This window comes from Delphinapterus leucas, chromosome 12 (genome assembly GCF_059928025.1).
Source record: "Delphinapterus leucas isolate spDelLeu-1000000601 "Yukka" chromosome 12, BTC_Dleu_Yukka2, whole genome shotgun sequence".
In the NCBI taxonomy this organism is placed as follows: domain Eukaryota; kingdom Metazoa; phylum Chordata; class Mammalia; order Artiodactyla; family Monodontidae; genus Delphinapterus; species Delphinapterus leucas.
Window position 1 is genome coordinate 49,033,206 of NC_143140.1, and position 24,614 is coordinate 49,057,819.

A 24,614-nucleotide genomic window follows, 5' to 3' on the forward strand; every position below is an offset into this window, starting at 1 on the left:
ACGTTACGTGTGGCTCCATGTACTCCCACGTCAGTAAATCTAAGGCAGGAATTGAGGTACCACAGGGCCTACCTGTGCTGCCATGTCCACAAGGTTTGGTAACTTCAGAGCTCTTCCTTCTCCATCTTTTAAGAAATCGAGTAAACTTCCTATGAGCAAAACATAAAACCATTTCGATTTCCTTTGAAAGATAAAAATTCCTGATGAAGGGCTGTATTTGGTTTTCTTATTAGAAGTAACGAGGTAATTAAATGAAATAGTTGCTATCGATTAAAAAAAAAAGGTTTACACAAAAAAAACAGGGCAGAAGAAAATCTATGCATTGGAAGGCGGCAGTTTTACCTTTTAAAAATAAACTATCGGGCTTCCCTGGTGGCGCAGTGGTTGAGAGTCCGCCTGCCGATGCAGGGGACACGGGTTCGTGCCCCGGTCTGGGAGGATCCCACATGCCGCGGAGCGGCTGGGCCCGTGAGCCATGGCCGCTGAGCCTGCGCGTCCGGAGCCTGTGCTCCGCAACGGGAGAGGCCACAACAGCGAGAGGCCCGCGTACCGCAAAAAAAAAAAAAAAAACAGCAACAAAAAACAACTATGGTGGGACTTCCCTGGTGGTCCAGTGGGTAAGACTCTGAGCTCCGCATGCCACAACTAAGAAGTCCTACAGATCCTGCATGCCACAACCAAAAACCTGCCGCAACGAAGATCCCGCGTGCTGCAACTAAGACCTGGTGCAGCCAAAATAAATAAAAATTTTAAATAAATAAATAAAAACTTGATACATTTAAAGAAAAAACTACGGTGACTCCATTTCTAGGGACACCAGAAATGGGATTAAAACTAGAAAAAACAGGACTCAATTCCCTTTATGTCACAGGAAGAACATATTGAAAGGCTGCACCACTTCAATCTCATTCCCAATCAGCACCCCCAACAAGAGTGAAGTGGGGAAAAGAGAGCCCAGCCGAGTGGTTCCCAAAATGTGGTTGTGGACCAGCAAGAATGGCAACCCCGGGGGAACTAGTTAGAAATGCAAACTCTCGGGTCCCACCCCACATCTACTGAATCAGAAACTTGGGAGTTCTGGCCTAGAAACTTGTATTTTAAGAAGCCCGTTAGGTGACTCTGATACAAAGTAAAGTTTAGAATCACTGGCCCAGCTTATTGACAGATTTTAAATCAAGAAAAGAGTATCTGAGGAATACAGGGTGGGGCAGGTAGCTCCCCACATTAGATCATGGCCAATCAGGCCTTAAAAGATATCTGAAACAAAATGGCTGGAGCTTCGGAGCCACTGTGATGACACAGCCTAAGGAGCTCAGAATGAACACTGGGGCTGAAACAATCACAGGCAGAGGCTGGAGGCTCATGTGATCATTGGTGACTTTTTTCATGCTTTAATTGAAAAGTTATTTACCAAATAACCCTGGGTACAAAGGACAAACAATCTGTCAGAGAATAATTCCAAATATATTTTAAAAGAAAGTACGTGGAAAGGAAAAATTACACTGGTGTCCTCTGATGTACAACGAATTGCCTTTTAAGGCTGTTTCTTGTTTGGTTCATCTATTTTTCCAAAACAAAGCGATCTTTGGCCTTATCCCCAACAATACTGCTTTGATTAGAAAGAGAGAAAAAGAATGAGACGAAAATGTGCTCTTTAAAAGCATGTCTTTCTACGTCTGATGTTTAAGAAGAGAGCTGAAAAAAAAAAGATGTTGAAAAAAGGGAGACTAAATTTAACCCAGAGATCAGTGTCTGATATTAATTGTTCAGCCCTGCAAAAAATTTAATTTTTAACACAAGCTCTGGCATTCCAAATAACAGCAAACTATTATAGCTCTCTGTATCACCCCTGATACTAAAAATGAATTTCTTTAATTATGGAGAGAAGCTCGAACTCCTGACACATGCAGCATGCAAAAGGTACTGCGGTTCTCAAGAATCTGGGGGGCAAATTCAAGGTCATAGACTGTTCTTAAAATGTTTTCATTAGTGAGCACACAATTTGTGCGTCTTGATAAGAATGCTTGATTCATGGAGAAGGGAGGAAAAAAGCAAGCAGGCAGCTCCATTTCCCTCCCCAAAACAAGGCTGCAGGTTCCCGTGAGGGGGAGCCCGAGAGGCCTGGCCTGACCTTTATTCATATACTCGGTGACAATGTAGATGGGCTCCTCGGACACCACCGCATAGAGCTGAACCAGTTTGTCATGCTTCAACTTCTTCATGATCTGTGCCTCTTCAAGGAACGATTCAGGGGACATTGTGCCGGGTTTAAGAGTCTTTATGGCTACTTTTGTGTTTCCATTCCAGGTACCTGCAGACACCCCACAATATCAAGTCAAACCAAAGATCCTCTTTTGATGGAAAAAAAAGTTGTTTAGTGAGTAGCTATTTGCATAAAGTTGGATTTTAACTTAAAAAAAACTTAACATATTTTTTTTTGTTGAACAAAGACAATCAAATGTAAGGACTCAGTCAAGTATTTTCAACAGGAAAAATATGTTTAGTTATGGCTATATCATGGTTTATAATTCTTTAAAATTTTTTTTGTGATTTTGATATATATCACTTTCCTTTTCTGGCTCAGCCATGTGATTACAAATTTGTATCAAAAGCTCTGGATGGATACATCTTTTTTTTTCCTTCCAATTTTACTGAGATATAATTGACATACAGCACTGTATAGGTTTAAGGTGTAAAGCATAATGATTTGATTTACGTACATCACGGAGTGATTATCACAATTAAGTTTAGTGAAATCCGTCATCTCAAATAGATACAAAATTAAAGAAATAGAAACAATTTATTTCTTGAGAACTCAGGATTTATTCTCTAAACAATTTTCATATATAACATACAGCAGCGTTAATTACATTTATCATGTTGTACATTAGATCCCTAGTACTTTCTGGACACTTCTTTATAAGGATGAAAGTCTACGGGTTAGAACAGGACTGGCCATCCAAGAGCCATCCCTTAGGCAGTAGAGTGAGCATGGAAGATATGAGATTAAGTTCTGTTTTATGGGGTGTGCCATTTAAAAATACATGGCAACACACTGAGGATGTTTGGAGATTACCTCTAGACTTCAGGTTGTCAGCAATGGATAAGCTGCTTGACTGAGTCCTTGAAAAGTTGAGCTAAGTGTGCTGATAAGCATTGGCAAGAAGCTCTCAGTCCACTTGCCAACACTTCAACCAGTAAAGGAAAATTCCTCAAGCTTACTGATGGTCAGCCACAAGAACAATGACTTCTAGCAGATAGACTGGAAAAATTAAACAGCAGCTAAGAGGGAATAGAGATACCTGAACTTCACATGTTTAAAAAAAAATCTAGGAGGTTCAGAGGCAGGCCTGGTTTATGATCACCATCATTTACCTCATCTGTAAAGTACAGAAATGGAACTGGATTCTCTCTCCAGTCTCTTTCAGCACGAAAATTAAAAAAAAAATGTCTAAATTCTATGTGTATCCATTATTAGTCCTATGACTTTGAATTAAAACTATAAGGGAAACAGAAAAATCTACTAAGATTATATTGTTTTCCACTTGGACAAGAGGGCTTGTTTGAATTAACTTTATATTTAATATAACTGATTTTAGAACTAAAAAATTCTATAAAGTGGAGCAACTCTTGTTACCCTGTTAAAAACATGATTCATAAAATCACAGCATGCAACCTACAAAAATATAAATTATCAAAGAATACGTGGTTCAAAGAAGAGTTCATTCAAATCTTATAGAGGACTGACCACTAAACGTAAATGGGAAATTTGACACTTTGTAAGTGGTCTATGTGAGTGTTTTAGCACCCCCCAAATTTAAGTAGAGTGAGATCGTCCTCTCTAATAACAACCTGGTTACTTATACAGCCTTCCATCCGGAACCTGAACTGCCCCAACACGGTGTTTTATGTTCAGTAGGAAACAAAATCCTAATAACATGTGTAACGATTTAAAATTGGTAATTACAAAGTTTGAAAATAAATTTTTGTATAGGGTTTAAATCTTCCTGATTTTATGAGTGACTGCATTGAAATCCTTAGAACCCACAAATACAATTATAAGTTGGGTGGGGATGAGGGAGAGGAAGGCTATATAAATATATTTTACAATATGAGAGTTAAGTTAAGTTCTGAGTGTGTATCTCTCTCTCTCTCCCCCTCTCTCTATAGGTAGTATTTACTAGTTGTCAGGTTCTGTTCTAAGCGCTTTAACTGTATTAAATCTTTTAATGCAGATCACATCTAGATACCTATACCACACACATCAACAGGTACCTACCTATATTGCTTTTAATTGACTCTAAGAAAGTAAGAAGCAGGATTCCGTAAGCACCAACATTACCTTACTGACAGATGTTTCAGGGTGTTACAAAAGCAGTGGGGAGGGCCAGTGCAGTTGGCCTGATCAATGACACGACAACCAAATTACGAGAGAAGTATGTGTGTCTACTGAACACCTGCTATATGCAAGGGACTCTAAACATACTCTCCATGAAATTCTCAAGACAATCCTAAGATGCAGGTATTATTCCAACTTTACAGATGAGGAAACTGAGGTTCAAGGAGATTAAATAAGCCCCTTGCCCACGGTTAATCAGCTAGAAAAGCTTCAAATCCAGGCTACTGAGCAAAAAAAGTCCATGGTCTTCCCCTGCATTAGCCCAGCTATAGAATCTTACCTTCCCACATCTGAGGAAGAGGAAACACCAGAGTCTTATTGTACTGGTTTCCTGTTCTGTGCGTGCCTTAATTAACCACATGAAGTAGGACAGAAGGGTATAATCTGGATGGCCTGTGCCCGTCTAGCTATCCAGGTTAAGCGACTTGGTCCCAACGGCTGTATATGTTTTTGTTTAAAACTGTTCTTTTAACTGGCTCTGAGATGCAGCCAAAACAAAATGTGCCCTCTGCCTTACCAAGCCACACTTCAGCGAAACACCCCTGACCCAGCTTCTTCTCCAGAAACAAGGAATCACGTGCAACTTCCCAAGCATCTTTAGCCAATCCAGAAGTTTGTGGGGTACAACTCGATGCAATCACAGTTAAGTTAAAACACAAACCATCAGCTTTCTCTACAGGAAAGGGAATTGATAAAGAAAACACAGTCCTTATAATCCATAATCAGGCATGCACTAGGAAAGATGGGAGGTGACGTGCCCTTTAGGGTGACACTGAGTTCATTTCACAAACATTTGCAGTTGGAAATGAAGGCATTTGGTGCAGGCTAGAATATTCCTTGTAGCATTTACTGGTTTATGAATTGAGGCTCATATAGTAGTATCATTTGAGCCATTTTCCAATCTTGACCAGAATTCTGAAATCAAAATCAAAATTATTAGTAATTCACATTTTCTTCTTGGCCAAAAAGTCTTTATTTTCACCTTCCATCTTTGATGTTTGGGACTTCCCAAACAAGAAAGCTAGTAATAGAATAATTGAGTCTCAGCATACCCATCCATACTTCCCCAAACTGCCCATTTCCCAGTCTCTTGATCAACTGCAGGGATTCTCGAGGGATTTCCCAGACATCTTTGGTTTTGACAGATAGATCGGTAAGCCTTGGCATCCCTTTGTGACAGGGAACTACTAGGCGGCAGCAGAGGCCTGCGGCTCTCTCTGATGGGGCAGGGACAGCAGCAGGAGGGGAAAAGAAAAGCAAACACGTGAAACAACACTTACAGGTGCACAAACCCAGCCAGCACACAGCGTTACTCAAAACAGTGCTATGTCAGCAGAGAACTACACACGTCTTGGAAGATTAGACACCACATGCTGAAACATGTTTGTTGGGGGTAGAATAGAGGACGTTTTATATTTGGATGACTGCATACCCCCAGGTCTAATATAGTCTATATGTATATACAGATACAGACCGCTTTGGTTTCTGTGCTCACTGAATAAGAAAAATGTTTTCAGCCCAACGTGCTAATAACATGGCTTCCAGAACTCTGCAAATACCTCCGCTGATTTCAAAAGGCACATCTGGACCACAGAATGTCAGCACAACTGTCTTTTGCCCCTGTCTAATATCTAGGGTTTGGGGACTCTCTTTGCTATGAATATACTTAAAATTGTAACTTCAGTACAGGATTCTTGTACAGAACATTAGACTGTTATAAACTAGTAAGGCTGAAGATTATACCTGGCAAGGGAAAAAAGAGGTCATATTTCTCTAGTGATTTCCTTGGCAGTTTGAACTGACTCTATTCTACCAGTCAGAAACTCTTGCTTTTTTGATTATTTTCCCTTAAAAAAAACTTTATAACAGTCTCTGATGTATAATTTAGGAGTCTGGTTTGAAAGGAGAAAGAATGGAAACTAAAATTTGCAGAAACTCAAGGATGCGAGAGAACTCTATTTCCTATGAAAAAGAGGAAGGGAAAAAGTCGTTATCACTAATAGGTTATTTGGAAGATTTTTTCCCTTTTTGTCTCTCTCTCTTTAAAGAAAAAGCCTTTTAGAACCTAGCAGTGGTAAGGGAAAATTGTCTAAATGCCCAGTTAAACATCAGTCAGGTGAGAAAGGTGACAATGGATAAGGAATCAGGGCAGTAACAAAAGCTGCAGAGTGCCTGGCTTGAGGCGGACAGAGCCCCACCAGCCGTACCCCACCAGAGACCCCTCAAATCCAGGGAAATAAAATGTAGTGTTGCGGCCTTTTCTCCAGGAACCAGCTGCAAGTGCCTTTTTATTCCTTTCTTTTTTGATAGAATCAGGTTCTGAGACATTAAGGCAGGAAATTATTTATGTGTCAATATTTCAAAGGCGTTTTATTGTGTGAAGGAGAGGAAGAGGGAAGAGGAAAAGCCAATATAAAAACAAATCTGTCTCGAGATGGATTTTTTTTGAGATTAAAAAATGTCTATTGCTTTTCATATCCCTTCTCTCCTTCCAGCTTTATGATGTTATTAAGGTGCCCTTTCCAACACAATATTTTCAAATGATCCAAACCCTGGGGATCCAGCTGATGTTTGGCTGTAATGAAATATATTTAGGCATTTGAAAAATCCTTACAACATGCAGGTATTCTGAGTATACCACTTAAGCGCAGGGAGATATTCTGCTCCATTTCTCCCAAGTATTTCATTAGAATCCACATAGACAAAAGATACCCCCTGCCCTAATCAACAAGTACTTCAAGTGTTATTAATGTTTTCATTTGTTCATTACTGCCCAGGATCAATAGATAGACATTTATTGCCATTTTCAAAAAAATGCTTTTTTTTGGTGCTAAAAAATTATACACACATAATTTTAAATGAATGAGCATAGAGCAATAGTTGAAGTCAAGCCATGTACTATTTCGGAGTCTCGTCATTGTCCTGAAGAATAATATAAAATGTATATATGGATCACACAAAAAACTATTGGGTTTAACGGGCCATAGATCTCTATCTGTACATGCATATCCCTATCTATTGGTGTGTACATATTGATATAGTGGGACTGACTTGCTAATCTAGGAAAGAAAGCAATCATTCTGACAACTGCACATAAAACCACCTTCTTTAATAAAATGTACAAATCACACACCTAAACACCTAATAATTGTATGTTTCTAGGAACAACAGACTAGTGGTGATGTCTGGGTGTTAGGACAGAGACTGATCTACTGTTTAAAAGTTTAATTTAATACAATAGCTGTAACAGATTTAGGAGCTGTGGATCATATACGTCTAAGTCTAGTTAGGAAATGGAAGTATTGGTGGGGAAGTAGAACATGATAAATAGATTGTGAAAGTCATCTAGTCATGACAATGAAATGCATGTGCAGCCATTCCCGCTACAGCGCTGAGTGTAAAGTAATGGTAGAAACACAGCACACCCTCTAGGAGGCCCCGTGTAAGTGTTCCCCCGGAGACCACACCCTCTTCCTTTCACAGCTCCTGAATTATATTCTGCAGGGGAACAGGAAGAGATAACTTCCAAGGATTTCAAGATGAAGACAAAAAAACAAACAGCTTTTAAAATTTAACCTATTGCTTTCTACTTGGGGAACTTGAATGGTATAATCTTTTGACAAACATTTGGAACTAATAATAACTATGGAGGAAAAAACAGTGATAGAACCTATTTGGCCAAGCCCCACCTTGAAGGGCTAGCAAAGAAAAGTATTTTCCTAGTGCCTTTGTATATATTTGTTGTACCTCTTTCCCCTTTCCCGCTCTGTGCCCACCCCTACCCTCCAGCATCCAAATGGTTAGCAGTCAGTTAGAATTCAGGTTACCTGAGTAATGTTGTACAAGCTGCTGAAGTGTTTCAAACTGGGCCCGGGTGGTAATATAGTATCCACCGTTGTCAAGTTTGCGAATTTTATAATGTTTGACATGGTCTCCTTTCATATCATCCCAGTCACGAATAGAAAGTGAATAGGCACCTGGGAAATGTGCAAAGCATTAGCAGCTCCAATCATTTTGAGCACCAATTTGTTTTTTGGGTCTCATTTACTTGAGTATTCTGATTAATAATTATCAAGAGGAGACACACACACACACACACACACACACACACACACACACACACACACTCTTCCACTCAGTAACATAGGAAGAAAACACCCTTTTCCTGAAAATGTCAGAAGATATTAGCAATAAAATGATTCTACCCTTGAGAATGAAAGCTCTCTGGATTTTTCCCTGTGATACTCTATTCAGTACACTTGTGCTGGTGAACATGGCATAGACCCAACTCCCCCCGGGCAAGATGAAGGGAAGCACAGATGTTCACGGCTGAGATCGCTGCCCTAGTCTCCGTTACCCACAGGGCATCACAGAGGCAGGGGTGGCGTGTACTGAAGAAATCTAAGGACTGTTTCTCCAGAATTGAGCTTCCAATTCTTGCTTCAGAACACTTTTCACAGTAGCAGATAACTAGTGTCTGGTATATCAAGCTAGAAGGCCACTGCTTTTTCTTTGGCCCAGCTCCTCTATTGGGTTCTAATGAGTTGTTACATAATGAGAAGGCCAGCAGATGGAGGAAAAGAAGTCCTCAGTTGTGGAAAAAACAAAAGAAATGCAAAAAACAACCTGTGTGATTGGTGCCTGAGGAGCTAAGAGTTTCAGAAAATCCTAATTCTAAAGGACTTCTGAAGGTTCTGTGATCTTGCATGCGTGGAGGAGAGAAGCGGTCCCAGCCCCTGTTTCCGGGGGGAAGGTCTTGATTTTGAGCCTCTGTAGTCCTTTTGGAACTGTCTGCAGTTCTAGAGCCTGGAGGGGAAACTGAATATAGGACTCTGCTCACAAGACAGGGAGGATATGTGCCATTTAAACACCCTTGAAAGTTAGAGATAAGCCTTTCATCCCCTCTGACTAATCCACAGATTTGAATGACAAGCCAAGTTCTTCAACTGGTTACCTTACCTTTGGTGGTTTCACTCTCTCGGATAAGAAAGGTACCTCTTGGGTTTCCAAAGGACAAAAGCTGTCGCTCAGCATCTTTTCGGCCAAGTTTTCCAAAGTACCACCTTTAAATGAGATCAAGGGAAGGAAATGTTTTATGATGTTCATTTGCAAAAATGCAACAGCATCAGCTCCTCTGCCCCTGAATCCTCCTCACGTCCAACTCCATCCTTAGCCTCACCCTGTGTCGTTTTCCCTAGCCTCATCTGATTCCCTTTCAATCTATTCCTGATTCCATCCCTAATCCATCTCCTTCACTCCTGAAAAACGATCAGATTTGAATTGCAGGTTATTTTTTCTTCCCTCCAGAGATGACAGGGACTGGTGAGTTTGTGTTAAAAGTGCCACCCACATGCACAAAAAGAGAAACCCAAGACCTTGTTTTGAAATGGCAAATGCAGGAGACCCTTCCCACGCACCTCTACAAGACCCTGGATTTCTGAGCATAATTACAACCCTTGGGAAATAACAAAACACAGTCTTAGTGTCTATAAAGATCATTAATCAAGCATTGAAAAATGTCAGTCAGAATGGACAAAGAACAAAGACACGGTATTTTCAGTGACTTCCTACCTACAGCAACTCTGAAGGAAAATGGTCAAGGCTACCCCTAATTTGAGATGACTGCTGTCCCTGGATGCCTGTTTCTCTTTTCTTCCTGTCCAGCAGGGGTGAGGACTTGGATGGATAAAAGGCATCTGCTGCATGGCAGGGCTGTGACCTGCCGCACGTGAGCTCTAGCACAGCTGCAGGGCCAGGTTACTGCAGGGCCAGGTTAAGCGTAAACACTTAAAAACACTCAGTGTCACAGACGTGTTCATACTCTCCCTGTAATGACACTCCCGTGCCACTTTAGGAGGCATCACATCACATCACCTGCCGACCTTCCTTATTCATCTTCACCTCCCCCTGCACCCTCCAGCCCTAAGCACTGCCTGGCACTTGGGTAACGTTTCTGCACCAGGTGCTGAGTGAGCAGCAGGTGCTCCAAGAGCCCTAGGGAGGACTTGGTAGCATTCCATCGGAATCTGTGCACAGGAACAATTTTTAGAATATTTGACTGTGAAAGGATCCAGTTTCTAAAACGAAATTTCAGTTCATTATACTTGTGCATAGCTATTATGTGTTCACTATCAAATTCTTTTGTGAATGAAAGAGCTTCCCTGAAGATAAGAAAAGACACGCTGCATGCCAGCTCCTCAGTGACTTTTAAAGGCACAAGATTGCAACAATCTTAACCTAGTGCTAGGTGGTATAAAGGGAATTACACCAGTTATTTGTGAGAAATGGCTTTCTGGGTTTGTATCAATAACCCAATTAAAATGCAGTGTAAAGAGGAGCGGTGATGAAAACAGAACCGCTGGAACAGTGGAGTGTACTAAAACAATCGCATTTTAAGATAATGGTAATTAACTGCACATGTAAAACCAAAGGTATTATTTTTAAAATGCTATTTTATTCTTTAAAAACAAAGTACTTAAAAAACCTGACCATTATAAATGTAACTTAAATATACTGTGGGTAGGATCCCAGTTAAGTCAAAGTAATGCTGCATTTTGGTGGTACCTTTTATTCTGAAAGAACACAAAGATGTTTGCAAATCTGCCCTAAAAAACAGATTCAATACGGATTCCTTTATTCACTGATGATGAAACACACTCACTGAGGGAAAAGAGGAGCTCAGAACCACGGAGTATTTGAGAGTGGGAAACAAAACAGATCTTCTTAGAGGAAATACAGAGGAATTAAAGACGAGAGAGCAATCCCACTGGGGATCTGGCTGGGGTGTGGAGTCTAATCCTCCCTGCAGCGCTTAAACAAACCCAGGGCATATTAAATATCAGAGCCAAAGCTTGGGCTGCGTGGCTGACTTTTCTCAGCTACCTTTCTGGCAAGTCAGGCCTGCCCCACCGAGCAGGAGAGGCAGGTCCCCAAGGTGTCAGGGGGAAGGCCTGGGTCTCATGTTTGGGAGATCCTGTCCCACCTCTTTTCCCCTCGGTTCAGAGGTTAGGGCCGCTACGGGAGCCATTCTGACAGTTCACTTTGGAAGTGCCCATGAATCCCCACAGGCCAGGAGGAGGAACCATGGCTGTCCCTTCTAGAATTCCCTCAGCCTATCGACCACCTGCCGAAACTGCCATCAGTGAAATCCTTGGGCTGTTAGTCACGATCTACTATGAAAGAAACCACCTGAGACCTCACATCAAAGGAAAGGACCATTTGACATGCATCACCACAGGATTTCCCGAGTGGTAGGATACACTGCATGTGAGTTACTCCTACCTGCGGTGTGGACAGTATGTCTTTTCAGCACCCCTCTAACATTTCTGATTACATCGAGGAGAAAAAGCTCAAATTGATCTTTAACAATTACTTACACCCTCCCCTTTCTCTCTCTCTCTCCATCCCTCCCTTCTTCCCACCCCTCTCCTCTTTTCTTCAGCAGACTGCAGGCTTAAATCCTTGGGTTGGCAATAATACATGCTCTAGCTAGAATTTCATCACTTTCTTATGGTTATTTCTATCTATGGCAAGTAATATTGGGTTTTCATTTAAGGTACTAATATAAAGTTTCTTCTCAAAATAAATGTTTTTTTAAAAGTGAGCAGGCTTTAAGAAAAATATTAAGTTAATAAGGGTACAAGTATTATCCAGATGTGGCAAAAACCATGGCATAGAGCCTGGGAGACAAGCACTGCCACATCCTCTCACCGCTTAATCGCTCTAGTGAACTACTTCTCCCAATTACACAATGTTAATGGCACTAATCAGGGCAACTAACTTTAAAAGCAAGTAGTTAACTGAAAACAACAAAACATACTCTTCTGCCTGGATGGAGTCAACTGGAGCCACATAATTGCTGGGAATGTAACCAGTCTCTCCAGTTGTCAAGGAGCGTGCTTCCCACCAATCTCCTTCCCTGCAGGGAAAAAAGAGAAAAGGAAGTGAATATGTCGACCATTTCAATGTTTTGCAGTCACAGACTCTGTGTTGTAAGAGCATAGGACTATCTCCTAGTCATTCTACTACTAGATTTCTCCAAACTCCGACACAGCCTTCTGTGAGGGTCAAATGGTTACAATCTGTGTCAGCGCAGAGAGGAAGCCAGCTTTGTCTCTCATCTCTTGCCTTATTTATGAATTCAGAATGTAGGACCCTGGCCATGAGGGGGCTCTGGTGGGGAGAGGGCGTTTTGCTTGTTAAGTGTCTCCAACTTACATAGAGGGGAAGGGAAGGGAAGGTAACTCCGCCCCCCCCCGCCCATTTAAGAAAAACATTGTAACAACAACAAAACTGTAATTATGTGAGGTGACCTATGTGTTAACTAACCTTCTTGTAGTAAACATTTCACAATATACGTTTCAATCCATCACATTGTACACCTTAAACTTATACAATGTCATATTTCCAATTATATATCCATAAAGCTGGGAAAAAAAAAAAAGCATGCACTGCTAATCTGGCTAACAGTCTCTATTTCATCCCCTGTCCCGAGGTGACCAACATCCTGGTACCTCTGGAGAGATGTAAGCCGCTGGCTTTAGCATTACTTTGTCAGCCATTAAATGATTCAAAAGAAAGAAGGAAAGAAAAAAAAGGGAGGGAGGGAGGCAGAGAGAGAGAGACAGAAAGACGGACAGCAGACAGAAAGATGGACAGCAGACAGACATTATAGTTGCATATCACCTGAGAAAGGAAGCCTGTTGGGAGGCCCGTTAAGAGATGAATACCTGCCTTGTTTGCTCTCAAGAAAATGGGTAGAAGAATAAAGCGTACAGTAGGTTACGCCTTGCTCAGACACTTTCTCCCTGAGGTTATTTCATCAAGTATTGACAGCACTGCTCTGAGTCTGAAGGGTAGGAGAGGAAGGGTGGGTGTAGCTGTGTGCGTGCAAGTGCAGACAGAGAACGAAAACTCGCCAAGGGGATGAGTCTCAGTCCCACCACTTTGTGTAGCCCAGCGTTCCAGCAACAGCATGGGCTCATCTGTGGGGCTCTCAGCGCTGCAGGCAGAAGGATGTGAAAGGGGGGTGAGAATACCACTCTCAGCTTGCAACAGATGAGTAGATTAAACGGTTAGAGTTCATTTGCTCAAACTCACATAGCTGCATGTGACAGAGAGCAGGGGAGGAGTGCGTGCCTCTTCCCATCAGCAACGGTTAGCATGTATGTGGGGCTGTAGCTCTGACGCCGACAGTGCTGCAGAGCCCTCCACCGGCCTGTGGTCAGGAGCGCAGGGGGGAAGGGAGGGTGCACTGCCCCTGAGTAGATGGAGACCTCCTAGACTTCTGATCACCAGAAACCCAGCACCTTCTCTCCTTCCTTTTTTGGTCCTTGAAGGCAACAAGAGAAATCCCAAGCTGTTTTGTTGTTGTGTTTTTTTTTTTAAATCACTTTTTTGCTAGGCTGTGTGTCAAAGCCCTCAGACAGGGAAGAGAAATGTTGGCTTTTGGCCCTGGTCAAGATCCTCCCCAGACTAATGCAATTAGGTAGAGGATAACCAGCCTCCATATTAAATGCAAGCCTTACTCCAATGACCCATCCTCTAAAGACTGACTCTGAGAGAGGTGACGATGAGCAATGACTCCATATAGGATTTAATGCAGCGACAGACAAATGCGGACGAGCCCACATGTGCTACAGGTGCAGTTGCGGGAAAGCGTCAGGTGGCACGAGTAGCACAGAATAGCTCACAAGGAGACAGGGTGCTGGCAAAGGCTTTAAAACACTTATGTTTCAGTTGGTTTTTCAGTCTTTCTTTTGTTACCCTATTAAATTTAAATCAATCAAAATAGGGAGATGATTTTCCCCAGAAAGTCTTTTATTAATAACCTTAAATTTAGTTTATGTCCAGATTTTTATTATGAAATAATTTATACGTACCAAAGACCGTATGTACAGATGAACACCTGTGAACCCACCCCCCAACTTAAGAACTAGATCCATCCAGCTGTGTGGAATCTACCCTGTGTTGCTCCCCTATCTTGACCCTCTGCCTTTTAGGTTCAAATCATGAAATTAAAAATGCTAACATTTAAACAGTTTGTATTGGGTTCATTTCTACATCCTCCAAAAGAAATACATGCAGTTATAAGTATATTATCTAAGAACATATGTGGAAGTTTGCTTTTTTCTTTAAACACTGCATGCATTTAAGGAAATTGCTTTCGAGCCATTATCTTCATTTTAATGTGGTGACATTTTTACTGCTCTGAAATTCCACTAGATGGAGACATTTCATCATAAAAAAATAACCATACCGATCACCTCCAGCCTTTCTTTTCTTTTCTTTTCTCTCTCTCTCTCTCTCTCCCTCCCTCTCTCTCTCTCTCTCCCTCCCTCCGTCCCTCCCTCCCTCCCTCCCTCCCTCTCTCTCTCTCTCTCTCTCTCTCTCACACTCACACACACACACACACACACACACACACACACCCCTGGGAAATTTTTTTTACTGCAAGATAACCTTCACTGAGTTAGTTCTAATTGATTTAAATTAAAAAAAAAAGTCACCTATCAATTTTGGGGTACATGGAAATGTTGTCTGGGGCAGGAAGCCAATGTACTTTGTTGCAGGTTGTGACAGCTCAGTCTTATTCAGGTGACATGGTATTAATCAAGTTATTTCCATTTCAAATCCAGCATTAACTATCTCATTTTGGTCTTGCCACCTAAATAGTTCAGCACAGATTAGAATCCAACTATCAGACTGTTCGAAAGTCCTGATTCAGGAATTCATGATTTTCTCTCAAGTGACTCCATTAATCTCACAAGGGTTTTCAGTTACTCATGAGAAACTGAGAAAGATAAAATCCTTTTCTCTTTTTTGAGGCCATCCAGGGTCACTTTCTCCATCAAAGGAGCTATGGGGTGACAAGGACACAATGTATTATGTAGTAAAACTCACATGTTGTGTCCAGACAGGCTGGTACAGACTCAAGACATCAAAAAAGCCTTTTAAGTAAATGAATAAATCATTTGTTTAATACACTAGGAGCCCAATTCACCTACAAATAAATAATATACTCTTACAATTTATTCACCTTGATTTAGGAAAATAGGATCTTTACTGTGCTACTTTTTCTTTCTTTACTTGAGTTACTAGGAGTAATTAGTATTATTAAAGCTGTATTCCTTGAAACAGTTCTTACAGTCCAGTTATTTCATTAATTCAGAGTTGGTGAGGTTTTTCTTCAACTGCTATCTTGCTCTGATTCAAATATATGATTTAAGCCCTGCCTCTGGTTTAGAAGAGCGTTTAAGTTTCCGTAACTGCTTCCCCTGTGGTTCTAATGTAAACACTTAGTAAAAGACCCTCTTCCCAATCCCCAGAGTTGCTCAGAGATGGCTTGTGGTCTCAGGAGCTGGGAGTCTGGAGCCCTGATGGAGCCAGGAAGTGACATTTGCAAACAGAAGTCAGCCTTGATCTATGGAGCTGTGGAGCATTATTATAAATGCTGGATTCTTTCTAAATTTGGTCACTGCCCATCTTACTCTCATAGGGCATATCCATAACAATTTTGCCAAATGTTTAGATGGGCTCTAAACCAGATTTCTTCTTATCACAATGAAAAGAACTTTAAAGGAGTCACTACCCTAGGCAGTGAGCACCACTCCATGCTGTGTAAAATGTCTACTACATTTCAGAGTTGCTGTTTCTAGGTGGCACATCGCTAGTCATGAAATGTGAAAACAGGGAACAAAACAGATGAATTCACATATTCAAAATGGGTCAAGTTTAATAATGTCCAAATTCCCTACACTGAGCCCCTACACCAGGTCCATAAAGGACCTCCCATCCCCACGGTGGGAAGCGGTGCCGATGGCTCCGGGCATGGGCACACGTGCATTATCGTGTGGTTTATACTGCACTGTGAGACACAAAGGCCAGCCCTGTGGCCTCCAGTCCCTGCCTCTTGACAGGGAAAGGAGCAGGCGCACCCACACTAGGAGGTGTGGCAGCTGCCCCAGGGAGAACACAGCCCTGTCCCTCTCCCTCTTTCAAGGGATGAGAGCCGGGGGCTGGGAGAGGCACGGGCAGGGGCAAGGAGACACATGCCGTCTGGTTCCTTACGATTGCTTTGTTTTACCTTCATGATTTTCTCTTCCCTGTTATTACCCTTGACTTCAGGATATTGTGTTTGTTACGAAAACCTTATTTCCATGCCATAAGCTTGAAAAAGGGCATTTAAATGGCACGTAGGATGAGAAATTCCACTGGCAAGAAGGAATAACATTAAAGGGATAAAAAGCCTTTGTAATATTGTCTTCTAAGAGAACAGGGTCAGAGGTTCAAAAGCCTTCTGTAAACATTAATGGCCATGCATGTAAATCATGAAACACAGACTGAGGCAGGTCGGGTCTTCCTCGAATGTTTCTCCAAAACTCCAATCGGAAGCCACTCTAGATCCTGTCCAGACTAACAAAGGAAGAAGTCACAAATTTGGTTTGGGCAAGGACCGGCTTTCCAAGTGCCCTGCAACCCAACACGTAAATCCACGTGCAGTGTGGAGAAAACCTAAGAAAAGCCATGTATGGTACCTCCTGCTATTCCTTAATTCTTACCTTTTAGAAGTTACAAGTTGATTGAAAAGTTCTAACCAACCTTGGCATTTAGGAAATACTGCACAAAATTGGGAGGGGAAGGAGGGTGTATTTCAGAATTCAAAGTTAGTAGACTCTGACAAGAGGCATTCATCTGAGCATCAAATTAACAATAAGGAATCATAAATCAGAAGATATCAAAGCCAAATACCCCCTCCCCCATTTCCCTTCAAACCTTCATGTAACTCCAACAGTTCAGTCCCCTCTGATGTGGGCCTTTCCAACACTGAACCTGACACTTCACTCGGGATGCCATCCCTGCATCTCACCCTTGGCTTTGCCACCTGCTAGCTCTGTGCACCCAGGGAGCTCCCTAACCTGAGCCTCTGGCTCCTCCTATGTCAGAAGATGACTATGAGACACACCTCAGACAGTTGCTGTGGAGAGCAAATGAGAACCTTTGCAGCTTAGCACATGGCTGGCACATAAGGAGCCTTCAATAAATGGCAGCTCTTTACTATGCTTAAAAAAATTCCTTTGGCTACAGGAGGAGGGCTCATGGGGGGCAGGTAATGTTCTTTTTGATCTGGGTGCGTGTTGCACAGGCATGTTTGGTTTGTGTAAATTCCGCAAATGGTACACTTTAAAAAAACTGTGGTAAAATATGTATAACATAAACGTACCACTTTAACTGTTAAGTTAAGCGGCCTTACTGTGCGAGCACCACCCTGCACACTTTTGATCCGTGCACTTGACCATATGCATTTAAATAAAAAGTTAAAAAAATCCCACCCACCCTCCTGTTCATGATGACAATAATATATTTTAAAATAACCCTGTAACTACGGACATGTGCCTTCTGATGTCTGGAAGAGTCACTGTCCTATTACGGGAGGAATTCCATTCTTGCCCTTGAAAGGTGGTCCTGAGAGCTGGGGGCACCCTAGGGAAGGGGTGGGTTTTAAGGGGTGGGTTTTACAAGGAGGCAGTTTTCAGGGCCTGAGGCAGTTCCCTGTTCCAAGGACCACTCCTCTTCCCTGGGATGGGTGGGGTGAGCAGGGCTGCCTCTCACCTGCCCTTGGAAAAGCTGAAGGGCCAGACTTTGGGCCCTTCCATCACCATGAAATCCAGTTTGCTCAGAGAGCAGAGGTCAGAGTAACCCGACCTAGCAGCACTGGAGAACTTCCTGGTGGGTCCTCAGCCTCCAAGTGGCATTCTTTCCCAGCCACTGGGGGGCGCTCACGAGGGAAACTTGAGGTGTTGGGGAGAGGGCCTGACTTGCACACATGGGACACCACCATTTTCTTTGGTGCCTGGATTTTTCTGGAGGGCCCCCATCTGTGCACACTGCCTTAACCTAACAGACATAATATTTAAAAACTATAGGGAAATCTGACCCATATTTACTCTCCCTAAAGGAAGTATTAAATGGAGGATTTGAAAAATGAGTGATTCTCACCCTTGACATTTCCCCATTGCCTGCTTAACTGCTGCTTCTACTGGCCACATTGAAAAGGCATGCTTGTAGGCATTCTCGAGTGGGCAAAATCACTTCTCCTTCCATCTCACAAAGATTTCAGTCACGTGCAAATTTTCATTATGGAAAATGGCTTCCACAGCCTTCACCAATGGGAATATTTAGCAGTTTTGAAAATGGAACTTGTTGCCAGCCTTACGTGAGGCTAGGGCAACATGTGAAATTTGAAGAAAATCTCCGGGCAAAGAGAGGCTAATGTAGACAGGCCAGCCTCCTGCCAATCATCTGAAACTAGATTTGTAGAGGGCGAGGCTGGTGCTTTTACAACCTTTAAACCAAAACCAAAACCATCGACTCTGCTTCTATGATATCTTCCAAAAAGCTCCCTGGACATACAGTGCCATAAAATACCGCACTGGTTCATCAACTCTTCTTTCCTCAAGTTAAGTGGCTGAGAATTAATGAATTGATTAGCAAGTGTTCTCTTAGCATTTCAGAGATCTGAAAAGGTGCAGACTGCTAACACAAGAATTGCTGCCCAGTCTGAAAGGCGTGCATGCTTCCCCCTCCCTCTCCAAACTTACGAGCTGTTCAATATTTGAAATTTTTCTCCTTTGTGAAAACTCAGGTCATCTTCCGTCCGTGCTTCATAATCGTAAAGGGCCACAAACAGGGTCACTCCTGACAAAAACAAAATCAAAATGGGAGAGATTATTACACCAGGGGAAATTAATTCCAAGAAATTTAAGTCTTCACTAAAACCTCATTCTCAAAATTTACATCTAATCAGTACTGATAACATGATACAGTGTTGTAATTGTGTGAAACTAGAGTCACAAGCTGAATTTATGCCTTGGTCTTTGTAGGGGAAGCATTATTTGATCCAACTAAAACCCAGAGTTGAAGGACTTCTCTCTGTACACTTGGAATGAGTCCTTGGGAAGAGATGGATATTGATATCACGGCCACAACCAAGGGGCAGCAGCAACATTATACTTCAGATTTGCAGGGCTCTGCAGCAATTACAGACGCTCTTTACCCCACACGTCCTCCTCCGTGCAGGAGCCCACATCAGGTCTGGGTAAAATGGACTACGCTTTCCCTCGGCATAACAGGACACGGAATCTAACAGGAAACTCCTTCTGCAGCTCGGGCACTGAGAAGACCCTCTCCGTACATGTTCACCCCATCAGAGGATGTCTTGCCCTTGGCACCTGCCAAGGCCATCAGGACTCCCTCTCTCTGGCTCTCCTTCCACCATGGACTCACCCCTCCCCGCATGACTTGTCCTCACTCTTCCTCACCTGGCTGACGCGCCACAGAGGCCATTCCTGCCTTGCAGCGGTTTACCATCAACACTGGAGAACGTCCAGTGTTGCATTTGGCCTAGAACTCTGCCTACTATGTGGAGGAAGTCCTAAGCCAACCCTCAGGGATTTTCACCTCCTGGTATTCAGGCCCTTGTGCAACCCCCTCCCTTTGAGTGTGGCTGAACCCAGTGACTTGCTTCTAACCAGCAGAAAACATGGCAAAGGTGATGGGATGTCCCGTGAATGATTATGTTTCAACTTCAAAAGACGGTGACTTCTGTCTTCCGAGCAGACTGTCTGGATTGCCACTTTGGCTTGATCATTCTGATGAAGCAACCTGCCATGCTGGCGAGGCCCACGTGATAAAGAACTGAGGGTGGCCCCTGGCCAACAGCCAACGAGGAGCTGGGTCCTGCCAACACGCCGTGAACTTGGCAGCAGCAGACCCTTCTCGGATGGACGGCGAGAGGACCACAGCCCAGCCAACACACCTTGACTGCAGCCTGGCAGAGACTCTGAAATAGAGGCCCCGGCTGAGTTGTTGCTAGATTTCTGACCCATAGAAGCTGTGGGATACTAAACGCGCCTCCTTTTAAAGCTGCGAAGTTTTGTGATAATTTGTTCTGCAGCAACCGATGACAAATACATCCCATTTCTCTGCTCTCTGGATTCTCATTTTGACTTCCACACACCCCAAAGTCCTGATGTGGCCTGAAGAACGCACACCATAGGTTCTGCGCTTCACCAAGCTGCTGCTTTGCTGTGTTGGTAGTTCCAAGGGAACAGATGTGCCTGGGGACTATTCAAGAACTGGAGGGAGAGAGGGGGCTTGACTGTCCACCCCATCCCAAGCGGGACTTCCTGCAGGAGGGATGACATGCAGAAGGTCTGACCATGCAAAGCAGCAGGGCTCATTTGACAAAATGCAAAACGTTTCGAAGATTTCTTTGAACAATTAGAAAGGAGACTGGCTTAAAACAGAGTGGGAGCCTGTAAGGCCATGCCTATCCTCATTTAACACTCTGTTAACAGATTCCCTTCAGTTCAGAATTTAAAAACAATCCTAAGCTCCACCGTGTGGAAAACAAGGCACAGGAGGACGATACTTCCACTTGCCCACTGTCTCCCTGCATCGCTCACTGGGTGTTTTTATCTTCTAGGGACGGAGGGAAGAGTCAAAGGAGGTCACAGGGATGCACAGACACTGTTCCTGGCCTTAGAGCACTGAAAGCAACGTTGAGGAGAAAGACATGCATATATGATAAAGCCAAATAATTCAGGCAGAAAAATCCACCAACATTTGCGAGTATTGTTTTAACTTTCACGTCTCATAAGGGATCGGATGCCCTCTTAAACTAACACTGTCCCTGACGGTGTTACAGACCCACACGTTCAAGGCAAGGAGCCCCCTCTAGTGACTTTATGAATGATACCTGCAGACACAGGATTCATATCCAGCATTCACGAGTGAACGCACAAGGTCAGTGCCTGTGTCAGCAGAATTCAGAGTCCGGCTGGCAAAGTACCTGTCTTCTCCCAGCAGGCAAAGGGCACGTGCGCTGGGGGCATTTCTGGCTCCTATTGTCCTCCAGCATCCTCCAGAGACAGACGTCCCTAGACTGCCTGACGGCCTCTTTCCTTCCGCCCTCCATTCCAGGTGCCTCCCAGGAAGGCTGAGTAAGTGTGCCCAGCCTTCAGTCACCCATGCAAGGCCTGCTTTAAAGGAAAAGCTAGATTCCCCATAACATAAGGGTGAACATAAAATATTTTTTCTACCGAGCAGAGTGTGAAGTGTTGGCAGAACAGAAGTAATTAATTGCCCACAGCTCTGGGTCAGGTCCCCTTAATATAACTATACTGTCCCGTTGGGTAGAGAGGGAAGAAAACATCTGCTGAAGCCTTGGTAGTGCCAACTCCCAAGGTAAAAAGGCACAATGGGTTGTTATTTAAGACATCTGCTCCCAGATGAGCTGACAGCATAATGGTTGATGTATATTTTTAAAAACTTTTGTAATAAACAAGACAATTTTGGAACGTATAATGTCAAATATCTAGTTACCATGGTTCACATACTGGGAGAGGCTTTGGAAGACTAAGGATGCATGAGATAACTTACAAATATTTCAGAAAACATATGTCTGAGAACGTAGGCCAGATATTTTACAAAGTTATTAGCTAAGTCAGCAAATGCACATGGCAGTGAAACACAGCCTAGGGAAAGAGAAAGAAACCTAAAAGAAATATGAGAAGATTCCTTAAGGATACATAAGATTTGATTTTAAACTACAAAAGATACATGAAAATACTTGAGGGCTGATAAACTCTGCCATATTGAAGATGATGGAAACATCAGAGAAGGAATCAATGAAGACAAACGGCCAAAAAATAATGTGGCCAAATGGCCTCACCAGCTGGGAAGCGACAGACAGGCTGGAGGTTAGGCAGCTGAAAGGGCAGCACTATCCTGTAAGTGCTCTTAACTGGGGGATGCGGGGAAGGAGTGCTTTCACATTGGGAGAACTCAAAACATCCATATTCAGATCCAGTCCTGGGACTTCTGATGTAAAAGACCTGGAATGGGGGCTCAGGCATCTATATTTTGAAAAAGCTGCCTAGTTATTCTGAGCCAGCCAGCCAAGGTTGAGAGCCACTGGCCTCAAGTGACTCAGCACAGGTTGTCTCTCGTAACCCTTGCAGGATTCTCACAGAGCAGCTACTACGGTCCCCTGAACCACTGTTGCCAGCACCTAGATTCGTCCATCAACCTTCAGCATCTTTAACAGCCCCTTATCTGGTAGTGGCTAGGCAGGCAGTGATTAAAAACTTAAATGTTGAATCCTCAAAGGAGCACAAACGTTCAACTGCCAAAAGATTTAAGAGCAGCTTAATCCTGACCTGTTCCTCCTCTCGTACGCAAGGTCCCAGTATGAGACGAAGAGTTCACACCCCCAAAGACGGTGAGTCCTTGGCCCCCGGCTGCGTGGAAGTTGTTGTAGTTTGGGATGGAGGTCACGCCGAAGCTGGGGTAGTGCTGAGGAGTGGGGTCTGTGCCATAGCGGTACCCGGAGCTCTGGTTCAGGCTGCCATCCCTCTCCTCCGTCAGTTTTGTTGCTTCTTTATCCTTACATTGCACACAGCCCATTATCTAAACTCCTGTTGAAAACAAACAAAAAGAGGCACATGAACTTGGACGCCCCCTAGTGGCTGGGTTGCTTGACTATTAAAGAGGAATCGTTTATAAAGCTCACTGTTGGATATTTCAGGCCTAGAGGGGCATGAAAAGCAGTGGCTACGGCTGACGGCTGGAAGCAATGTCAGTGCCTTTCACTTGACAATCACATTTGTTCCCCATATGCTCCGGGCAATGGGGTCAATACAGAGTATGATGTTCACCATGCAGCATTTTTCCTCGCATGAGGTCTGCACCCTTACACTTCTGTAATATCACACACCTGCCAAAAGACAGTCCAATAATACTAACTTATGCTTTTCTCTAGTCACCCTAAAAAGTAGTGTAAGCTTTCAAACATGAGTGCATGCAATCTTAGAATAAAAATTTCCATCATGGCAAAGGAAATCTAAAGAATAGGGTGCAGGAGTGTTGGAAAAGCCAGAAGACAGCCCCTAAACAGCTCACTGTACTTCTTCATTCCTGGGTACCCATTCTTCAGGCACACATTTGGTAAATTTTAAGCAATAAGATGATGGTAAGTATCAAAATTAAGAAATAATTACTGGATGAAAAAAAATACAATTGGCCGAAACTAAGAGGTCTGAGTATATTTGCAGGATGTCATGATAGCCTACAGTAACAACGTCATTTAAACCTGCTAATTAACTTTCAAATTTCCATTAGCTTTTGACATCTTTCAGAAACATTTAAAAACTCATTCCCATGTTCTAGAATTAGTGGTGAATTCAAACTTGAGTCACTGTCACCCCAGCCTCCTTCAAACCAAACCTACTTCTTCTGCGCTGATCTCAGTAAATGGCACCACCAAGGTGTTCAAGTCAGAATCCTGAAGCACATCCTTGCTGGCTCCTCTTTGCTTACTTTTGAATCTTCCTGTCTCACACTCTACTATCCAAACCTGCCTAACTTCTCAGTTCGTCAAAGGTTCTATTTTTCCCACTCACCTTTCGTCTTTGGAACATGGCTTTGAACACTTTTTGCCCCCTCCTCTTTGATACACAATATATCCTTCATGTCTCAGTCAAGACACCACTTCCTCTGCAAAGCCTTCTCTGATTTCCCTGCCATCCCCCAGGCTGGGGCGGTGCTCTTCCTAAGTGCTCCCATGATATCTTGACTTCCCTCATTACAGCATCTATTGCGCCATATTAAAACATGGCCTGTCCACTTGTCTCATTGCTCAACAGATTGCGAGTTCCAGGAAAGCAGGGCTCTGTCCATTTTTGTCATAGCTATATAGCCAATGCCTGGCACATAGCAGGTGCTCAATAAAGAGCAACTGAATGAGTGAAGATTCTCTAGCCCACTGTTTCTCTTTCACCCTTTCTTTCTCTCTGCATCAAGGCCAACTCTTCTTCCAATAATTTTTATCAGCAGTGTGCCCTGTGTTTTTAATCTATTGGCATGTGTGAGAAGTGAAGAAGATTCAGAAATGGAAGGTGAGTTGGTTAAATGACCCCACTTTGGACTGCAATGTCCTGTAATACCCTGTCCAGCTGACAGCAGGGAGGTAGGACATGCAATGGATGTCCCTGCCAAAATTCTGAAAAGTGGCCCATTTGGGACCAAAGAACCAAATAAGAAATACATGACATCATGTGTGATTACATGTATTCACTGGGGAGAACACAGCTGGTACAAGATGGGAACGGACTTGAGGCGGTGAAGGTAAATGAAAAGAGCCAGTTTCTCTATA

At 43.1% G+C, this 24,614-nt stretch overlaps 1 protein-coding gene across 6 annotated transcripts in view; it reads right to left on the reverse strand.

The window, feature by feature from the left end:
- The window catches only part of FYN (FYN proto-oncogene, Src family tyrosine kinase), a 208,334-nt gene that overhangs the window by 31,507 nt on the left and 152,213 nt on the right, over positions 1–24,614 (reverse strand). For 4 of the 6 annotated variants that reach the window (XM_022554577.3, XM_022554585.3, XM_089921949.1 and 1 more), the window contains 8 exons: positions 22,621–22,878; positions 19,000–19,096; positions 12,219–12,317; positions 9,359–9,462; positions 8,227–8,376; positions 5,452–5,616; positions 2,132–2,311; positions 73–149 (listed from right to left, as the gene is read on the reverse strand). In XM_022554577.3, the coding sequence (XP_022410285.1) occupies positions 73–149; positions 2,132–2,311; positions 5,452–5,616; positions 8,227–8,376; positions 9,359–9,462; positions 12,219–12,317; positions 19,000–19,096; positions 22,621–22,867 (1,119 nt within the window). In that variant the 5' untranslated portion in view covers positions 22,868–22,878. Of the gene's footprint in view, positions 1–72; positions 150–2,131; positions 2,312–4,916; positions 5,073–5,451; positions 5,617–8,226; positions 8,377–9,358; positions 9,463–12,218; positions 12,318–18,999; positions 19,097–22,620; positions 22,879–24,614 lie in introns of all 6 variants that reach the window. The other 2 variants (XM_022554609.3, XM_022554615.3) reach the window with 2 other exon arrangements.